At 42.5% G+C, this 20,943-nt stretch overlaps 2 protein-coding genes across 2 annotated transcripts; one reads left to right on the forward strand and one right to left on the reverse strand.

Annotated features, from left to right (window-relative positions):
* Positions 1-8,356, forward strand: LOC308292630 (putative histone deacetylase 1-B). The gene is made up of 12 exons (XM_080735022.1): positions 1-75; positions 1,076-1,188; positions 1,801-1,918; positions 2,244-2,318; positions 2,530-2,668; positions 2,881-3,022; positions 3,652-3,744; positions 3,857-3,965; positions 5,814-6,194; positions 6,605-6,760; positions 7,149-7,194; positions 7,351-8,356. Exons 1-12 carry the CDS (start codon positions 27-29, stop codon positions 7,376-7,378), a joined length of 1,449 nt encoding a protein of 482 aa, XP_080591148.1. The 5' UTR covers positions 1-26; the 3' UTR covers positions 7,379-8,356.
* A 3-nt stretch (positions 8,357-8,359) lies between these two features.
* On the reverse strand, positions 8,360-18,478 carry eif3i (eukaryotic translation initiation factor 3, subunit I). The gene is made up of 11 exons (XM_080735023.1): positions 18,375-18,478; positions 16,744-16,836; positions 16,221-16,308; positions 16,027-16,092; positions 14,872-15,021; positions 14,620-14,747; positions 10,726-10,836; positions 9,746-9,835; positions 9,519-9,592; positions 8,991-9,083; positions 8,360-8,884 (listed from the first exon to the last, which is right to left on the reverse strand). The coding sequence occupies exons 1-11, from the start codon at positions 18,375-18,377 to the stop codon at positions 8,803-8,805; spliced, it is 978 nt and encodes a 325-aa protein (XP_080591149.1). The 5' UTR covers positions 18,378-18,478; the 3' UTR covers positions 8,360-8,802.
* Between the last annotated feature and the right edge of the window lie 2,465 nt (positions 18,479-20,943).

Here is a 20,943-nt window from a genome sequence, read left to right on the forward strand (position 1 = left end):
CGGAACAGTGTAATCATTGGTGTAAAATGGCGCTGTCTCAAGGAACAAAGAAGAAAGTTTGCTATTATTATGATGGTAAATACAGAAATATTCACTCATATTTACTCCAGCCACTGTGGTCTTTGTTGAAGCCTTCGCGCACGGAGAAATTGGTCTGAAATCGCTTGGGGTTCGTTTACAAAGTGGTGCCTAGTAACCAGACTAACCACGGCTAGTGTAGCAATTGTAGTTAGCATGCTAGCCGATTCTGTTCCTTAGCGTTAGCTTGTGCTCCTGATTAGCATTAGCATTGAGGTTGCAATAAGCTATCTTGTGTACTATGGTAACATCATCTAGAAGATAATGTTGGGGTTATACACATTTGTAAATAGTTAAACATTAGGTCGGATTGTGGAATCTGCCCAGAGGTAGTTTACTAATCTGCAGGGGCGTAACGTAACTAAGTAGATTTACTTAAGTAGGCCTACTTGAGTACTATTTTGAGGTATTTGTACTTTACCCTTAGGCCATAGAGAGTATTTCCAATTTCCGGTACTTTTACTTCGACTCCATTACATCTCACTCTCAGAGGGATTGTACTTTTACTCCACTACAATTATTTGAAAACGTATTCAATACTTTTCCCACCACATATCATCTATGAACCTGACTTGTGCCGCAGAAAACATTTAGACTATTTATTGAGTAGTTTCTGCTCAGGACTTCACTTGAGGTTATTATTGAAATACATTTCTTCTGAGGATTAAGCAGCCACTGAAGGGAAATCCTGGCTTGAGATGATGAGACGCTTCATGCAGCGTTTACTCAAATTCCTAGAAGTCAAGAGAGATTTCTTGGAAACCTCTGGCTGTAGTGGTAACTGGAAACGTTACGAGAAGTGGGGTCTGGGGTCTTCCAGGGGGTCCCCTGCAAAATGTGTTAATATAGCATCACAATCAGTTTAACAGCTTGAACCCTATTTTATACTTTATGAGGCACATCAACGCTGCAGAAAGCATACTGCTGTGCTCGATTCGATTGTCCATGACTGTGTGTTATTCCGCTTATGTGAGCCATTTTGTTTTTTCTCATCAAGGTGACGTGGGGAACTATTACTATGGACAGGGTCACCCCATGAAACCTCATAGGATCCGCATGACCCACAACCTGCTGCTCAACTATGGACTTTACAGGAAGATGGAAATCTATGTAAGTCGTGCATCCTTGGATTCTCTTCACTTTGCATTGATTTGCATTGTACTAGTCTAGTGGCCTTTGGCCAGACATTAGTCAATGAAACGAAAGTGTGAATATATGAAGAGTATGATGTAGCTTGAAACGTCACGCAGGCGCTTGCAGGTGCAACAAAGACCACGTTTCAACTAGCCCAGTTGTGTGCGAGCTGTTTTCATGTTCTAAGTCAATGTGTTCTATGCTCAGCGTCTGCCAAAGTTGGGTTTTGAGGTGTGTGTTCCTCCTCATGAGTTAATCACTATATTTTTGCACTCATTGCAAGTGTCTTGTAATGTTTTTTTGCCAACCGACGCAACTCTAGTGACCCAATTATTCAGCTATGCTCGATTACATTTAGGGAGGGAATGTAAATAAGAAAAACTAAGAATAAATTACTGTATTTATGTACGATAATGTAGATGATGTGATCCCTTAACCTCCCTGTTACGTGTGTGTGTGTGTGTGTGTGTGTGTGTGTGTGTGTGTGTGTGTGTGTGTGTGTGTGTGTGTGTGTGTGTGTGTGTGTGTGTGTGTGTGTGTGTGTGTGTGTGTGTGTGTGTGTGTGTGTGTGTGTGCGTGCGTGCGCAGAGACCACACAAGGCCAACGGTGAGGAGATGACCAAGTACCACAGTGACGACTACATCAAGTTCCTACGGTCCATCCGACCTGACAACATGTCTGAGTACAGCAAACAGATGCAGAGATGTGAGTAAATAAATAACCACATAAACATCTTGCTAATGAGTCAGAAGTTCAGAACAAGTATCAATTCAAGTATTTTTTTACTCTAATAATACATCGCACATGTTTCCTCAATATTAAAAACGATATACTTTACAAAATATATATTATACACTTACAATTGGCAAAGGAATCTTAGTTATTGAATGAAAAACTATGTGATATTGACACTGTAGTCAGTTCTTAAGCATTTCCTCATGTGGATGCTTCCTAAGTGACTATTTTATCATTTATTTTGGGAAACATGGCCTCTGTGGCTAATCTGCTACTGTGTGCTTTCCTTCCACAGTCAACGTAGGAGAGGACTGTCCCGTGTTTGATGGCTTGTTTGAGTTCTGTCAGCTCTCAACTGGTGGCTCAGTCGGTAGGTCTCTCCAACTACACTTCCCACAATTCTTCTGTTCCTTTCTCTGTCCATATTCCTCTTCACACATCTCTTTCTCAACTGATCGAACACAATTAACATCACGCTTGCATCGTCTGTATATCTTTACACCCTCAAATTAAGTTTCACATATCTTTCTATGAAATATAGTGTCTCTTGACATAACGTTACACTCTGTGCTATTCTGTAGCCGGGGCAGTGAAGCTGAACAAACAGCAGACAGATATCGCCATCAACTGGGCCGGTGGTCTCCACCATGCCAAGAAATCTGAGGCCTCTGGTTTCTGCTACGTAAACGATATTGTCCTCGCAATCCTGGAGCTGCTCAAGTAAGAATTGATCTTTCTGTTTTCCACTTTCAATGACTTAATGTATTTACTGTGCACTGATACCATGTGTGTTCATCTTCATTTATTTTAATATAGTTTTTATTGGGGGTAAGTAGCAAAGTACAACACAGGTCAAAAAGTCAGTTTCCCCTTTTACATAGGAAACACAAGAAAAAACAGACAAAAAGACAGTGTGTTCATCTTCTACCTAGGTACCACCAGAGGGTGCTGTACATAGACATAGACATCCACCATGGAGATGGAGTGGAGGAGGCCTTCTACACCACAGACAGAGTCATGACTGTCTCATTCCACAAGTATGGAGAGTACTTCCCGGGCACTGGAGACCTGAGGGTTAGTTGTGTGTTGTATCTGTGTGTGTGTGTGTGTGTGTGTGTGTGTGTGTGTGTGTGTGTGTGTGTGTGTGTGTGTGTGTGTGTTTATGACTTCACTAAATTAATAGTAGCTTAACATATCTGGGTATGTCATAGTAGGTGAATATTTTGCGACAATACTGTAGGTGAACATTTGGCCTTCGCAAAGCGATGCGTTGTGTGCTTGAAGATAGGCTGTTTCTGGTGAAGAAGAGATTTGGTTGAGTGGGGGAATAAAAGAGCAGACCAAGTATAGTGCCCTTAGCCTGGGTGCCAGCCTATTTGCTCCGTTCCGTGATTTGTTTTGTCTCATGCGGAGAGAAAAAACAAATCGTGGAACGGGTTAGATTCAGATTGATTGGTTGATTGCATACTTTATTAGTCAGAAATGTAAACAGCACGAGGTATAGTAAGACATTAAGGCTAAGAGGATAACACAGTCCTAGGGACTTGTTTCCATTGTGGTCCTAAGTATTCAATTCATCACCATAGCATAAATGTACACAATACATGTCACCAACACATACAAACTCTATATACCATAGGTGTTTGAAAAATGTCAACTAAGTATATACAGTAGGGCTTAAGTGTTATCTCCTATGCACGCAGGACATCGGAGCAGGAAAAGGCAAGTACTATGCAGTGAACTACCCTCTGAGGGACGGCATTGATGACGAGTCCTATGAAGCCATTTTCAAACCCGTAAGTCTGCTGAATCACTGCAACTATAAATGCATGTCTTTCTTTTCAAAACCCAAAAAACGAAAGAAATGTTCTGTTTCTCATGAACGTGTTTTTTTTATAAACGTTTTAGATCATGGCTAAAGTGATGGAGATGTACCAACCCAGTGCAGTGGTTCTCCAGTGTGGAGCTGACTCTCTCTCCGGGGACAGATTGGGTTGCTTCAACCTCACCATTAAGGGTATAGAATAATACACAACTCACCAATGCACCAAGGCTTGTTTGTGAATTAGCTTTTCTTCTCAAATAAACATGCTCAGGCGTTGACACTAAGGACTCAGAGGCACTTGCACGGAAAGTACAGGTCATGTTCTACTTGCCCAAAGGTCATGCCCACTTGCCCAAAAAGTTAAAGTTAAATCCAATCGATAACTGCTGCGTGGCGACAGTCACTTTGAAAGTCTGAATGTGCCAACTGCTACTTGTAAAACAGCAGCATTATTTTGTTCTTTCATGAATAACCTATAACCTAATGAAGACGGTTGCTTCCGCATTCAAACTTGACTGTCGGGCAACCTGAAAGCAAACTCTACTTGCCCGAACGTTTTATTTACGTGCAGTCGGGCAACTGTTAGTGTCAACCCCTGCATGCTCATGTGACATCCTGTGGAAGTGTTCAAATGCACGAGGAGGGAATCCTATCACAAGTTTGGGTAAAACGTTCGCGCCCCCCAGTCAGTGCTTTACCAACAGGCTTGCGATGTATTGTAGAAGGGAAGCAAAGGGAGAAATCTTCCGTCAGGCCCGTCTCTGCAGACAGCACGCAGCCACTTATATATTACCTCTATGCACGCAGCGGGTCGCGTATTAACTAAAACTCTAACTCTGTGCGATTGTATCTTTGTATTCTGTTAATAATTACTTTATTTTGCCAAAGCCAAAGTGCAGTAACTACGCAAATAATTTAACTGATAAAAAGATTTAAAAGTGTTGAGGTAAAGTGTTGAGTGTATTGTAAATCATAGGCTAATTGTGTACCGGTATATTTCTTAGGTGGGTGTTAATCGTATAATTATTTGCAAGATTACATTAGATAAGGGCTGCTAGGTGTAGTTCATAATAATTTGTAGGCTACTTTAGTTCAGTGTTGTTTAAGTGTATCTGCATCGCGAGCCTGGGGGCGTGAACGTTTTACCCAAACCTGTGATAGATTCCCTCATGTTCAATGGCCCCTGAGGCCGGCTTTACACTGCAGTCAAATCCAGCCCAAATCCGATTTGTTCTCAAATCTGATCTTTTGGCCCGACTTTTCACACTGCATTTGCAAGTGACACAGATCTGATCTGTGCGTTCAGACAGCGTTAGCCCAAAGCTGCCCTGCGGCGACATACATACTTTGGTTACCGTGGTAACGACGTAGGCGTCATGACGTTACGTCACTACGTCGACGCTGGTTGATTACGTTCCGATTACGTTCAGGAAATGCGACATAATAGACCATAGTAAACACACGTTAATATTGTTTTTCTCTCTTCTTTTCTTTACTCTTGTGTTTCGCTCTTCTCTCTCGTTTTCACTGTTTAGCTCACGTGTTTTCTCTCTTCTCTTTTGTTTTTCTCATGTGCACAGTGCGCTGTAATCAAATAGTAAATACTCGCGCTCTGTAATGATGTAATTTACAGCCGCGATCGGGTCGCGCTGCTCGCGCAGCAAGTGACGCTTGGGCCAGTTTGATGTGACTTGAATGTGACCTGCATATAAGTCAATGGGGTGGATGTGGTTGCTGCTTTCAGACTGAGTCAGATGTCCTCAGATCCAATATGGATCGGATTTGAAACTACCTCTGGATGTGGTTTTTCAAAATCGGATTTCATGTGACCTGAATGTGACATGTTTGGATTTAGACTATTTAAAAAAAATCGGATTCCACTTTTGAAGTGACTCAGATCTGATTCAGGCTAGATTTCAGTGGCAGTGTAAAGCCGGCCTGAGAGTCGCTATTTGGTGAAAATCGCCGTTCTACTAGTTCACCAAACATCGCAAGCCAAAAGCCAAATGACCCTAACAGTGGGTGTTATCTTTGTTCCAGGCCATGCCAAGTGCGTGGAGTACATGAAGAGCTTCAACCTGCCCCTGCTGATGCTGGGCGGAGGCGGCTACACCATCCGCAACGTGGCGCGCTGCTGGACCTACGAGACGGCCGTTGCCCTGGACTGCTCCATCCCCAACGAGCTGCCGTACAACGACTACTTTGAGTACTTTGGGCCCGACTTCAAGCTGCACATCAGCCCGTCCAACATGACCAACCAGAACACCAACGAGTACCTGGAGAAGATCAAGCAGCGTCTGTTTGAGAACCTGCGCATGCTTCCCCACGCCCCCGGCGTCCAGATGCAGGCCATCCCCGAGGATGCCCCCCACCCGGACAGCGAAGACGAACAGGAGGAGGACCCTGATAAACGCGTCGGCAGTAAGTATTCACAGTTTTAGTCGTTGTTATAGAATTGTCACTATTCTTTTTAAATAAACAATATGGGAGAGAAAAGGCTAGATCTATTTACAGTACACTGAGAAAACCTACAGATTAAGTTATTTCTGGGCAGTGTTTTGAGTTGTCCAGTGTGATAAATATAATATAAAACAATCCATATAGGATTAGACAATATTTCTATGGACAATGTATCCTTGATTAGATATATGAATCTGTTGAGTCAGTGAATTATTGCATTTTGTTTGAGCACATTTTTTCAATTTTAGTTGAATTGTGCAATTCAAACGATTTAAGCTAGATGGCAACGGCCAGCACACGATGACTCCACAGTAGAACACAGGAACACGTGCTGATGAAGACCTGACGGTGTGTGTGTGTGTGTGTTTCAGTCCGTGCTCATGACAAGAGGATAGCGTGTGAGGAGGAGTTCTCAGACTCTGAGGACGAGGCTGAAGGCCAGGGAGGAGGCCGCAGGAACGCAGCCAATCACAAGAAGGCCAAACGAGTTAAAAAGGAGGAAGAGAAGGAAGGAGAGGAAAAGAAAGGTAAGGGGCGCCTTTTCTGTTATGCTAATGGCTGCAACACGTCATTATTTTCTCGATTACTTGTTTGTTTGGTTGGTTTATAAAATGTCAGAAAACTTGTTTTGTCCCCAACCCAAAGATATCCAGTTTACTTAGGAGTAAAGAAAACAGAAAATATTCATATTTAATAAGCTTCTGTTAAGTAATTTTACCCTTTTCAAACTAGTCATCAAAATACTTGGTGATTAATTCAAGTCAACAACTAGGTACCGGTACTTGTTTGTCCAGCACCTGGGCTGGAGTGATTTCACCTCTGTCACATAACATTCCCTCACACACTGCAGTAACCCTTCCTGCTTCACATGTTAACATGCACTGGTGTAATAACCCTTCCCGTTTCATTTCCCAGAAGTAAAAGAAGAGGAGAAAGAGGAGGAGAAGATGGACACATCAGGGTAAGAAAAACAAAGGGTTCATTTTCACTAAATCAAAATGCTGAAAATGACATGACGTCCTGCACAGCTACTGAGCAATCAAGACCACTAAACATCCTGCACACCATCATAAAAAACATCCATCAACTGTTTCTAAAATACGCTTTTGTGTTCCAGACCAAAAGAAGAGGTGAAAACGACTTGAAGAGGACCGTTTTAGCATCGTCCAGAAGACCCCACCCTTCCCTTCCCTACCTTTCTTCTTGTACTACAACGATGTAAAGGACTGACTTATTTTCTACTGGACTTTTACTGTGTTGTTACCCCCCAAAAAACCTGCCACGAACAGTGTTTGTTTGAAGACTGCGAGTGCCAGGTGGATTGGGCACTCCCTGAGTGCCAGAAAGTTGAGACCATCGGACTGAAGTATTTAAAATTAAACGTAGCTTACTTTACTGATCGAGAGCTTACATGGCACCATTTTATCTGTATTTATCCAATGAGGTAAACCCCATCCATTTGGTGCTCCAGTTAAAATAAAAAAACAGTTATAGACACTATTCCAGCCAGGCAAAAATATCCTGAGTTACTGTTCCCCAACGTGATGTTTATTATGCGTCGAGTCAAAACAATACAAACGTGTTGTGTGAGACTCACGGAGTTCACCCTCAATCTGCAGTCTAAATGAAGCCTACAGCTGACATGCAAAAAGGCTTTTCTTAGTTTATAACATGATACTGTTAGAATAACCAGCATTTGATGAACAGATGTTTGTTGTTGCGTTAGTTTAATCAGTGAATGCATGTTAAAGATGTCTGCCTTCTGCATGTATATATCACGCTCCCTTTGTGCAGGTTCATTTCAGAAGCAGTCAGCCACTTTCTTATCTTTCAGTTAAGTTATTTTAAATAATGAAAACGATATGTTTTAGCCCGTCTTCCTATGAATATCTGCTCAGTGTTTTTCCCCCACCAACCAGTTTCTTGAGTTTTGTATGAATGGGTATGCACCTCTTCAGAGGATGTTGGGCAGCGAGTGACTTGTGTTCTAGATATTTTGTACCGTTATGCATTAACAGGTGGAGACAGTTCAGTTGGAAATTACCCTCCACATGTGGTTGTTGGCGTTCTTTTGTTAAATGTATTATCATAATTGACTTTGTTATAAAAATAAAGAAAACTTCAAGGGTTCACTGTTTTATTTGTGTAATCAAATTAAATACAGTCCAAAATTGTGGATTAAGTCCAGTCTGACAATGCAAATTCAAGAGTACAAAAACAGCCATTAATGTACTGAAGCCGCTATCGTAATCCTAGTTAATGATGTTAAATTATTGAAGTAGTGGAACACACCGTTAACTTAATCTATTCTACACAGTTCACCCTGACCACCTCTTCTGACCTCCTTTTCTCCATTTGCACTGATCTAAAAAAGTCAAATCACATCCCGGACTGTCCTCGGCCATGACGGTGCAATGTCAGATCGGTTCACATGAAGGGAAGGAGATGAGGAGAGGTGGTCAGGGTAGACTATGTAAATGCACTCCTGTCTCCTTTGTTAGAGGTGTGGGCTGTTTGACTGGTAGTCTTGGTGGAAGATGATGCTATGAGGATGAAGATCCTTTGTGTTTTATGCCTCCAGCTCAAAGTCAAAGTACTGTGGGTCAAAGTAGTGAATCCTTGTGTATCCGTCCTCTCCTCCGCTGGCATAACTGTAAACCACACAGAGGAAAACATCAGTAAAGAGCAACAATCACAATAATACTACTTGGACTTGCCATAGATGACTTCTTATTTGTACAGGGGTTGTGTTCTTACCTCTTGCCATCAGGGTGGAATGCCACACAGTTGATGGGGCCGAAATGACCCTTGACCCTGCCAAATTCCTCTTCATAGGCTGCATGGAAGAACCTGATGGTATAAAAACATGCCCAGGGTTAATGTGGTTCAACAGTGGTCCCATATTGCAATCTGTTGCCATCCGCTTTGGCAGGTAGCCAGCCGGTCAGTGATGATTTTTCTTTTAAATGATAATGGTTCATTGTCTCTGAGTCAGGCAACTGTCTCACACCCTGGTCATTTGTAGGTCAGATAAGCCTACAAATACATAAACATCAATATGTGCATTTCAAAAGAATATAAAATATGGAGAGTGATTACTTGTGTTTCACAAATCTACATGTATATCACAGGCATAGTAATCTCTCAAGACATATTCAGACTCAGAGCTCCACAGCTGATTCTGTTGGCAGCGGAGTCATGGACACAAAGGGTCCCATTTTGATTTCAGAGCAGAAATCCCTGAAATGATCATGTTGGAAGGGTGGAAAATCTGCATGCCCTTACCTGGCCTCAAACTTTCCGATTCTTGTGGAGGTAGTGGTCACCTCCATGGCCTCTTGTCCACCACCCATCACCACCTGAAACGGACACACACACACACACCAAGTCTCAATGGCCAGATTTTATGAACCTCGTATTTGTCATGATGTGACTCTTAAAACTTGGTTCCAACACCTCCTTGTGTACATGTGACCATTTAATGTGTGGGCTTTGTGAAAGACTGTTCTTACATGGTCCATGTCGGGTGAGATGGCAGCAGAATTGACAGGTCTCTCTGTCCTGAAGGTCTTGATGTGGTCCAGAGATGTTGAGTCAAACAGCTGTGAGGGAAACAAACCAAGGGAAAACCATGAAATGCTCTGCTCTATGGTTGCAGCTCTCATCCCTGCCGTTTCAGGTCCCAACTGTCCTCTTATTAGACAGCTAAGCATGACAAGAATGTCAACTACAACTTAATTGAATGAATAACGTGCTATTTTAACCATCAACATTTCGCTGCTTGACAGCGTGACAAATACAATTCTTTGTACAATATATGACAGACTCTGTTAATAACATCTGAAATGTTATTAAAAGTGTTGTTCTAAGTCAGTGGTTCTCAAAGTGGATTCCAGGGACTCCTTTAGGGGGGTCTAAATTGAGCCATACAAGTCTGTAACTCTGACAGTGTACGAATGGAACCAAATGAACCCGTCAAATGGAACCAAATGTCATTTGGTTCCATTTGTACACTGTCAGAGTTAAGGGGAGACCTTTTGAGAAACACTGTTCTAAGTCAAGAGGACAAATGAGCCTTCGGAACAATGAACCTTCGGAATTATGGGCAGTCCCCAAGAGGATGGCTGAGTTCTCACCCAAAAAATACAATTGTGAACAATATAGTTATAGTCAGTTATAACTTCCTAGTAACGTGACGGGAAAAAAGGCGATACCAGGGGTCTGTGAAAACAAGGCCAGACATATTTTACAACCACTGGCCACAGCAGATTATGGTTTCCAAATATCATCTGCCACTTTTGCCTTTAACAAGCCAGTCTTTTAAAACTCCACTGGCCGGCTGGCTACCTGCCAAAGTGGATGGTACTTGGGGAATGGGGAGTTACATTTACCAGCCAATGTCACAGTTTACCAGCATTTGGCTGCTGGCTAGCGATCATGTTCAATTGCATTACTGTGTGGATACATAAGAGAAGGCCATGCTGGTTGTTACCTTGGCGGTGTTATCCTTGGATGCACTGATGACCATGGTCAGGTCCACTGATGGCTGCATGTCATTGATCTGTTTGGTGTGTTCCTTCGCCTTCTTCACGACCTCTCCAGTCTGAAGGAAAAACAAACACTAGAGTCAGGGACACATGTGACAGTGCGATATCTGTATGTTTATATAACTGGCTATAGATACGTATGAATATATATTCAAATCTTAATTTATCAATAGTTAAGACATTACGCCAACCCAGTTAGTCCAAGGGTAGATGGAAATTTCACTTAAGTTATATCTCTCTACTCTAAGCTGTATTGGTCCTGTATTATTTCATGTCTACTGCATGTTTGTTTTGTGTATCATTTTAAAAATGATTTAAAATAGTGAAAGTACACAATGCCTCGCACTGTGTGCTTGTACTGTAGATCTGCTATTTTCACTAGTTTTGTGCGACAGTCTTGTATGAAGGCAATGAAGTGGGCTTTACTTTACGAAAAAACATGCAAATTTGAAACTTGGGAGATACAAGGTTTCTGCCAGATAGTGATGATATGTTGCTATATACTGTACTGTACATGGCAACATGAACCCCAAAAGGGGTTCCCATCTTGAAAGGTGTAGTCACAAATAGGGGTCCACGTCCTAAATGGGTTAAACACCAGCATTTCTGGGTTGAAGATAATCTTATCCATTTATATAGTACTAGAAGCTGGGCCGCCCGGCGACCTGGCCAACTCGGGAACGATGTAAATAGGGAATGAATCCCCCGCCCTTTAATGCAAACCCCATTATACCTGTTGTCATAGAACCCGTTTTGACCATCTGTTTGCCTGTGTCCATTTATGCCCATATATGGAGATATCTGTATCTGTCTGTCTGTCGGCGTCCATTTTATGTCCATATATGGAGATCACTGCAGATATAGTTCTGGGTCCATTTTATGCCCATATGCCCATATATGGAGATATCTGTCTATTTGTGTCCATTTTATGCCCATATATGGAGATCTCTGTATCTGTCCGTCTGTGTCCCTTTATGCCCGTATATGGAGATATCTGTTTATCTGCGTCCATTTTATGCCCATATATGAGATCTCTGTCGCTTTTTGTTTGTTTCTTCTTTAAGCAGAATACACAGCCTGCTTAAATCTGCATCATTCAAGTCATCCTCCCAGTCCCACGCTTTGTCGCTTGTCTTATGTTTGTTTTTGTCTCTTTTATTTTCTTTTTTGGAGCGGACCCCATGAATGCCCCATCCTTTAATGCAAACCCCAATATACCTGTTGTCATAGGACCCGTTTTGACCATCTGTTAGCCTTTGTCCCCACCCTTTAATGCAAACCCCAATATACCTGTTGTCATAGGACCCGTTTTGACCATCTGTTTGCCTTTGTCCCCTTATGCCCATATATGGAGATCTCTGCACACACAGTACCGGTTGCGCTCATTTTATGCCTATATCTGCAGACCTGCCAACCCTGGGAAATTTTTTTGAGTACTCATGCGCGGGCGCGGCGCCGAATTTTTGTTGTTTTCCCGCACAAAACAGCGTATATTTTGGGGGGTTCCATGCACCTTTTTGGGTGGGACCTTTACAGTTATGTTAACAAAATTTCACACCAGAAATGTAGCACATTGCATGTCTTGACTTACACTAATAGGAGGAGGCAAGATGTTAGAACAACCTTTTAAATAAAAATGCCATTTGGTCTGGAGAAAAAGTAGGCTAGTATTACCAGGCAATACAGTAATGTTGCTTTGGCAATATTGTTGACAAATCTTTAATAAAATATACTAACTGCACTTGCTCAGAGTTAGTTAACAATTAGCCCAATAGACTAGCAAAACAGTCTCACCAGTGACTTAATGAATGAACATACATCAACATAATCATGTTATTCAAATAGCAAAATAGCTTTACATTGTCAGGTAGGCCATTTACCTTTAAATATTTACCTGTGTCTTTGTTAAACATTGTTAATTGAGCAGCCTAAATAAAACCACCTTTCTGTGCATGATTTGCATGAAGTTGAAAGTATTCAACTCATGTAGGTTTCTAGTGCATTCATTAATTGATATATAGGCCTACATTGTGTATAGATCAAATACCGTCTAGTCTGTATATTCATTCATAGAGGATACAGGCTACTCATTGTTAACAAACCATTAATGTCTTCATATATTCACAGGTGATAAATAACTTGTTCACCTTTAATGTTTTTGACAATACACATAGTCCCCCTATTAAATTCCTCCATTCATACTCATTTAGAGATAGTGGAACAGGGAGCCCAGTATTTTATTTTCATTCGTTTGGATCTTTACTCTAAAGCCTAATCATGGTCAATGTATGCTACAGTTCATTGTACCTGGTCACAAGTTTTGACATTTCCCGACTTCGCTCACGTGCAACACCGTCGTATGACGAAGTATAACACAGGCTTCATACACAACAAGCTGTCGCGGGGGCGACCGCAGTTTAATAGTATAATATTATTGATTCACTTGATTAAAACCCTAACCGCGTCGCGGAGAGGAGCGACAACACCATAACAACCATTTCATTCTCACCATCGTGGCTGCTGACATGTGAATTCACCTTAGCTGAGTGTTATCTTAATACCTGTTAGTCAGACTACTCGTTGCACGGCAGCATTGTAGGGGCGACACCGATGAATCGCACAACACGGCCATTCTCCGTTTATCTTCTTTATAAATTAATCGTATTAATATCGCCGTTGTACAAACCGGGCGGCGATAGCTATGAGATGAGATGAGTAGCTTCTTATTATAACTCTATGATGAGTACTGTAGCGTAAGTGTACATGCTGCACCGCGCTGAAAACCAAAACAAACGCATGGCATCCGGTTCAATTCTTCTTCTGCCGAAAAAAACGAGCATATCTTCTGTTCTAGTGCTCCCCAGCGCCATGCGCCCCATTCACACACCTTTCAAGTGGTGCCTGGGAGGAACTACACGGCAGGTTGCAAAAATCTTTGCCTCGTTTGCTGCTGCAGAATGTGTTGTTATACCACGCCGCGGGCCGCGCCCATTCCCCGAAATTGCGTAGCAATGAGGGGAAATATCGTACCTGCGTACAGAGCCTTAAAATGCGTGCTTAGTACGCAAAATGCGTACGGGTTGGCAGGTCTGTATCTGGAGAAAGCGTGTGCCGGTGGGAAGAACGGTTCTCGAGATTCACATACATACATACACATTCACAGAGATTTTTTGTTGACTCATGTGGCGTACGTGATGTCACAGCCTTTTAGCCTTTGTCCCCACCCTTTAATGCAAACCCCAATATACCTGTTGTCATAGGACCCGTTTTGACCATCTGTTTGCCTTTGTCCCCTTATGCCCATATATGGAGATCTCTGCACACACAGTACCGGTTGCGGACAACTCTGATGTCAGACATCAGCTCCGCATTCGGGGATTCATTTTATGCCTATATCTGGAGAAAGCGTGTGCCGGTGGGAAGAACGGTTCTCGAGATTCACATACATACATACACATTCACAGAGATTTTTTGTTGACTCATGTGGCGTACGTGATGTCACAGCCTTTTATGAAGTGATGTCACAATGAGTCAGCGCTTGCGCCGATTTCCTCCGGAACAGCCTGATGTCAACAATCAGCTCCGCATAAGGAGATTCCGAACGTTTTGCGCCGGTTTCGGAAAACCGCGAGTCAGGTCGGGTCGAGGCCCTGCACTGCACTCCGCGCGGCGGCGGGGAACGCGCGTGCCGAATCTGAAGCCGGTGGGACGAACGGTTCTCGAGATACGTGGATTACAAACAAACAGACAGAGATTTGTCGCATTTATAGATAGATATAGGTAGCTCAGTGGAAAACAAGTCATCCACATTTGGAAAACAGCTTGTGTGCATACAGTACCTTGGCGCTGAACTGGTTCATCTCTCCGTTCTCGTGTCCGGCGATGACAAACTCTCCCATCGGTCCCCACACGGCACTGGTGATCTTGGAATCATTGCAGGGTACCGTCAGGTAGGGCTGGTTGTCCTCTAAAGAGACGTAGGGAGAGACAGAGACACAAACACACCCTTAACAAAGCTCATGAAGCTTGGATCATTCTGAAATGACACCAGGCAGTGCCACTGTACATATCAGGAGAAGTGTATGTCGTACCGATCTGCTGGGGGTCCCTCAGGTCGAAGTAGTTAAGGAAACACTGGTAACCCATCTGTTTGTCTGTGGAGAACATGATGATGTTGCCGCTGAAGTCGAACCCGCACGTTCTGACCGCCGAGCTGGTCTTGAGCAGCGCTAGCTGTTTGCCTGAGGACAGATGAGGGGGTGACTGGGTGAGTTAAGCGGATATAGAAAATATATCATTATTGCTTGTAATATTGTTTGCCGCAGAACGAACGCTTGTTCTTTTATCCTCTGCGCCATAACGAGCGTTCATTCTTTCCCTGTCTGAGCACTGTAAGCAGATGAGGGGTGGCCAGGGGGTGTACAGTAGTAGCAGCAGCTCCCGTAACGCTAGTCTCAAATCTGGAGCGCACATAAACGAACAATGGCGGCGGGATCACTTTTCGTTTTCTATGCCTGGATCTGGTTTCTGTATTTCTATATCTACAACTGGTGCAAACGAGGGACAAACTTCAGCCTCGTTCATTGGAACGGCAGCGCCCGTTCGACTTGTTTTTGAGCGGTGGTCACACCGTCTCCTATACGTGGCCGTGTGTGTGGGTATGTATGCGTCCGTCCGGCCGTGTATGTAGCCTGGCAGTACCTTTTCTGACCACACATGTTAAGGGAGGGGCGCTGTTGTTCTCACACACACACACACACACACACACACACACACACACACACACACACGGTGTGTGGGTAAACCACCGCTCAGTTCACACGGGTGTGATTTTTTCACACCACAATGAGGGATACGCTGGTCTTTTACCAAAAATTGAGGTTGGAAATAATGGATGGATATTTTTTTTATAAAACCGCAAAGGTAAGCTACTTTTATGGCATTAAATGACATCCTTAGATCCTTAGAATTGCCTCTTTTTAATAGGTCTGTATCCGCACCTTGAATCAGAGTTACTGTATAACATGTACGATAATCCCACCTGCCTGAAAACATGTTTTGTACCATCAGTGTCGGTCGATTTGACCATGCAATTAATCAATCATCGGCATGAAATTAAAACAAAGGCACAGTTACTCAAGAGGAATATGCAGACACATACCTCTACATACATACAAACCATACTACGCATAATATGTAAGCACACACACATACGCAACATCTTCCCTTCGCTCATTTCAACGTACCAGTCTCACAGTCCCACAGTCGACAAGTGTTGTCAGCCGATCCCGTCAACACGTTCTTAGTGTCCCCTGAGCAAGGAGCATGTTAGGGAATGAAAACGTCTTCTCAATCACACACGCGCACACAAACATGACCACAACAACACACCATGTTCCAGACAACAGTGGACAAAGTGAGTTTGGTGTGGAAAGGATACAGTCGCAGTCGACGCACCACACAGCGCCAGTGTGTCCGTTGTAGGTGCCGAGTCGCTCGCCGTTGACAGAGTACCACACGTTGGCTACCTGAAATTCAACAGATGGAAGCCAAGCATAGACACAAATATGACTCAACTTTTGGCGTTTTCTATTCATATCACACAAAATGAGTACCTGGCACTATCAATATGTAGGGCTGTCACAATTATTAATCGCCATAATCATTTCCATGTTGAAAAATGTTCATATATTTTCAAACATTGCCGAAAACAGTGGAAAGAGCAGATCTACAAGCTCACAACGCATCGCGATGCGACGCGTTGTGAGCTTGTAGATCGGCTATTCCCACTATCAAAGTTATTTTTTTAAGTATAATGTTGTCAATATGACAGCCTACAAGCCAAACAGAAATGTAATTGTCAACGACAAAAAACACAATTAAATCGTTAATCGCAATTATTTGAGTGACAATCAATCGTCATGTAACAGCCCTACTAGTCCATGCAGGTATTGTTGACTTACGGTGTCTTTAGCGACAGAGAAGATCAGGTCTCCTTCTCGGTTGTATTTGATTTGAGTGATGGACCTTTCATGGCCCTGGAGCAGAATGGGTTTCTGAGGGAGACGATACATAAAGAGCAGACAAAACGTTCTTAGACACAGTGTGGACATCCAGTGTTTTCAGTAGCCAGGTAGGTATAACAGTATGTGTTAGAGCAGACAATATGTGTCTAACAGTTTTAAGAGCAATGTTTTTCAAATGGCAGTACTAGGGGTGCTCTGGTGCTTTGGGGTACACCTCACCTAGGGGTACTCAAAATGTTATATTTTCTTGATCTACTATTGGATCTTAACATTTTATCCCACAAGCTAAAATCTGTTAAATCTGAGTGTAAACTATCATAAATAACATCAAAAACATTACAATACAAAAGCATCACTCTGGGAGAATGTTTTGTTCTGGTGAAAGGGGATGCTCAAGTAAACAAATAATGCAGTGGGGACAGGCAGCAGCCGTTCGCAACTGGTAAAAAAAATGAACCTAGCCCAGCCCTAACCTCCCCTGCCCCTTCTTTGTATATACTGTTTGTTTAGACTTACTGTTTTCTTTTTTGTTTTTCTTTACATATCTACTGCATAGTACTGTGTTCTATTTGTCTGTCATTCAATGGTATATGAGATACTTCAATGGTTTCCAGTGGAAATAAGCTTAGTCTTTTCATGGATCTCCTTTTAGTAGACCTTGTACCAGTGAACTGTACCGTCATGAAACTGTACCTTTTCCTATGCAAACTTCTAATAAAGTCTTCAATCAATCAATCAATAAAGACAGTTTGAGTATGGTCCGGTGGACCATGTGTTCTTGAGGGGATTGCAGGTGGTCCCCAGCTAAATGATGGAGTTGGTAACCAAATGGAACCTTAAGATCTTTTAACTCTTGAGAGTGTAAAACCCTTACGGGTCCATTTACGCTCTCAAAAGTTAGATTTGTTAAGGAAAAAAAAATCTGCATTACGTAATTTACAAGAAGTCTACACAATTAGAGAATCCAGAAAAACTGATATTTTTGATCAACGTTTGTCTGTTATCTCTTTTATCCCACAGCAACACAGCATGGAATTGTGCACAAAATATTATCCAACGACAACAAAATCTACGTTTTGTGTCTGAGAGGCTAAATCTCATCATCAAATGGTGGTCCGTGGCTCAAATGCTGAATAAATAATATGCCCTTGATATGAAAACGGTTGAAACAAACCCACTGAATTAAGCCAGTGGTTCTCACAGTGGATTCCAGGGACTCTGTGGGTTCCTTTAGTGGGGTCTGAATCGATTGACCCATACATTCTGTAACTCTGACAGTGTACACAATGGGTCCATTTGGTTCCATTGTGTACACTGTCAGAGTTAAGGGGAGACCTTGAAATGTGAACGTTTGAGAAACACTAAATTAAGCGACCACAGCTCGTGACATCTGTCTGCATCTGCATGCAATGCATGCATCTCGTCGACGTTCAGTTAGCTCACACGCTAGGCTAACGTTAGCCGGGAGCGGTTAAACCGGAGCCGACAAAATCTCCACTAGATGAACAAAACACCTTCCTGGTAAACATAAATTCGGGGGGACATTTTCCACGATCTGATGTGCTCACCATCGCTGTAAAGCGGAGTGTTTCCACTCGATCCTTTGTGGTCCTGATTTCAACTCCAACAAGAGAAAAGATGAACACTCGTGTTTCAGGCGGCGGAGATGAGGAGGAAAAGGAACGCGATCACTTCCGGGTTCACTTCCAGCAAGTGATGGTTTGTTCGCGCGCCACCTGGTGGTCAGAACAGAGCACTGCTGGTGCTTTAGGACCATAGTTTGGGACGTGTGGAGATGTTGCCATGGCAACACAGAGATACACAAGCCTTTTTTTTTTTTTTTTTTTTTATTGACAAAATATACAATACATACAAAGAACAGGTCAAAAAGCAGTCACATTACAATAAAATTAAGAAATACAAAGAAAAATATAATAAAATAAATAAAAAAGCTCGAGGTTACTTAGGTAATATATTCATCACAGATTCTTATGGTTTTCACAGCTTTAGTGTTAGTACAATGTTTTAAAGTATCTAAGTATGACAATAGTAGGGCTTTAAAAACAACAATATTTGGACGTTGGTTGGCAAATTTGGTACAATGAATATGATATTTAGCTAGAATTAAGAGAAGGTTAATAACATACATTTTGTCTACATTTATTTTATCATCGTTTGAAAGACCAAATAATATATGTCGAATACTCAATTTAAGCGAGGAGTCAATTTTGGAATTTATAAAATTATTAAGATCAATCCAAAAAACATGAGTGCAAGTGCAATCCCAAAATAGGTGACACGGAAGAAAAGCAGTCAGAGATCCTAAAGCAGGACTTCGCTGTTCTTTTCACCACACTGAGATCCTTGAATGACATTGAGGTATGCATCAGTGGACCACTTCCACCTATGATAGGGGGAGATGAACATTTTAGTAGACTATCTGCATTGAGTAGGTGGCTCGCAACCACATGTATCACTGAATCTATGCAATTTATTGACAACTTTGTTTTTTTCTGGGACCGCAAGCATCTTTTTGATGGGAATAATCTGAACAAGCGAGGTCAGAAACTGTTTGCTGGAAATGTATGCCATATGCTTGGAATGGTACGGGTGCTCGGATCCGAAACACAGGATGCCATGACGGGGGATGGTGCTGCTGAAATTGCAGTCCCTGTCGAGAATGCCAGAGTGGAAGAGTCGATGGCAACAGATGCCATTGTTATGGAAACCGAGGATGGACTGCTGTCTGCAGTCCTTGCCGAAGCCCCGGCCATGACAGAAGCCGACATTGGAGCAGCAAGGAACGACGACCCAGCTAAGCCGGTTCCGGAAACTATGCCAGAGGGAGGAGAGCACCAAGCAGGACCCACCAACCACACAGATGTTCTGCTTCCCGCTGACTCAGCTAAGCAGCACTCAGCAGGACAAGCCGACGCTGCTGTCGCCACGCCGAGTGAAGGTGTCGCTGAGGAGGTCACCGGGCCTGAGTTTCAGGTCACAATTGATATCAACGCCAGTGAGCTGGAGGAGGCCATCGTGGATGAGAACCTCAAGCTTATCCTGGGCCTGGTCTGGATCTTAATCTTACACTACTCCATCTCTATGCCGACAAGGGGAGTGAATGAGGACGTCATGGAAGAAATGCATGCCATCACAGATTCTGAACTGGACAGTGCAGAACCAGACAGTGATATAGAAATGACAGAGGTCACAGATTCTGAAACAGGCTGTGATGAACTATTTCTTTATCCCGAGGACACTGGAATGAACCAGGAGCAGAGTGAAATCTCAATGGACATGAGTTCTGGTGAGGATGATTCTTTTCCCATATGTCCTATCCCCATGATCGACTCCACAGGGAGTATGAATGAGTTAATGAATGGTGGGATTATAATCACCAAACGCAAAGCCCCGCAATCACTGAAACTGTCGCAGAACTCACCACCATCTGGACCCACAAAAGGGATGAATATTCTGAAACACACTGGGATTAAAATGACCCCATTAGTTAAACGTATGAAATTATACTTTAAAAGGTCAAAGTGTGTGGAGTCAGAACCCAAGGTGATAGTTCAATGGCCAGTTCCTGATTGGAATCCTCCTTTTAATGACAGTGACATATGGGAATAGCTATATCCTAAAATGTTTGGTTGTGTTTCTTTGGATGTTATTCATTGTCATACTAAGACTAGGGTAATAGTGATAATATTAACTTATTTTAGATAACTTTCTTAAAAGTCACAGTAAAATCCAATCTTCTAAGTAATGTAAGAAAAATATCATTTAATAGTAGGTTAACAAATGCCTAATATAGGACAAGAATTTCATAACATTTGAGTGAACCTGTAATGGAGTCTGTTTCCGCACACTTAAACTACATATAGAAAATGAATAGATTCATCTGTCTATTATCCCCCACTTCTTCTCTTCCCAGAATAGCTGGCAGGGGGGATGAAAGGGGGACAGGTGCAGAGGGGTTGTGTGAAACAAGAATACATTTGCGGTTTTTAAAATAAGTTAGTATGTATCAAAGTAAGTATTCAAAATGTAGTTTCAAGGTGCTAAATCAATAATGTGAAATTGCTAATTAATGATGGCCTTTTTACAAGGTTTGATGTCCAATATTAGGTAACACAT

The sequence above is a fragment of the Nannobrachium achirus genome (genome assembly GCF_963921795.1).
Source record: "Nannobrachium achirus genome assembly, chromosome: 10".
NCBI lineage: Eukaryota > Metazoa > Chordata > Actinopteri > Myctophiformes > Myctophidae > Nannobrachium > Nannobrachium achirus.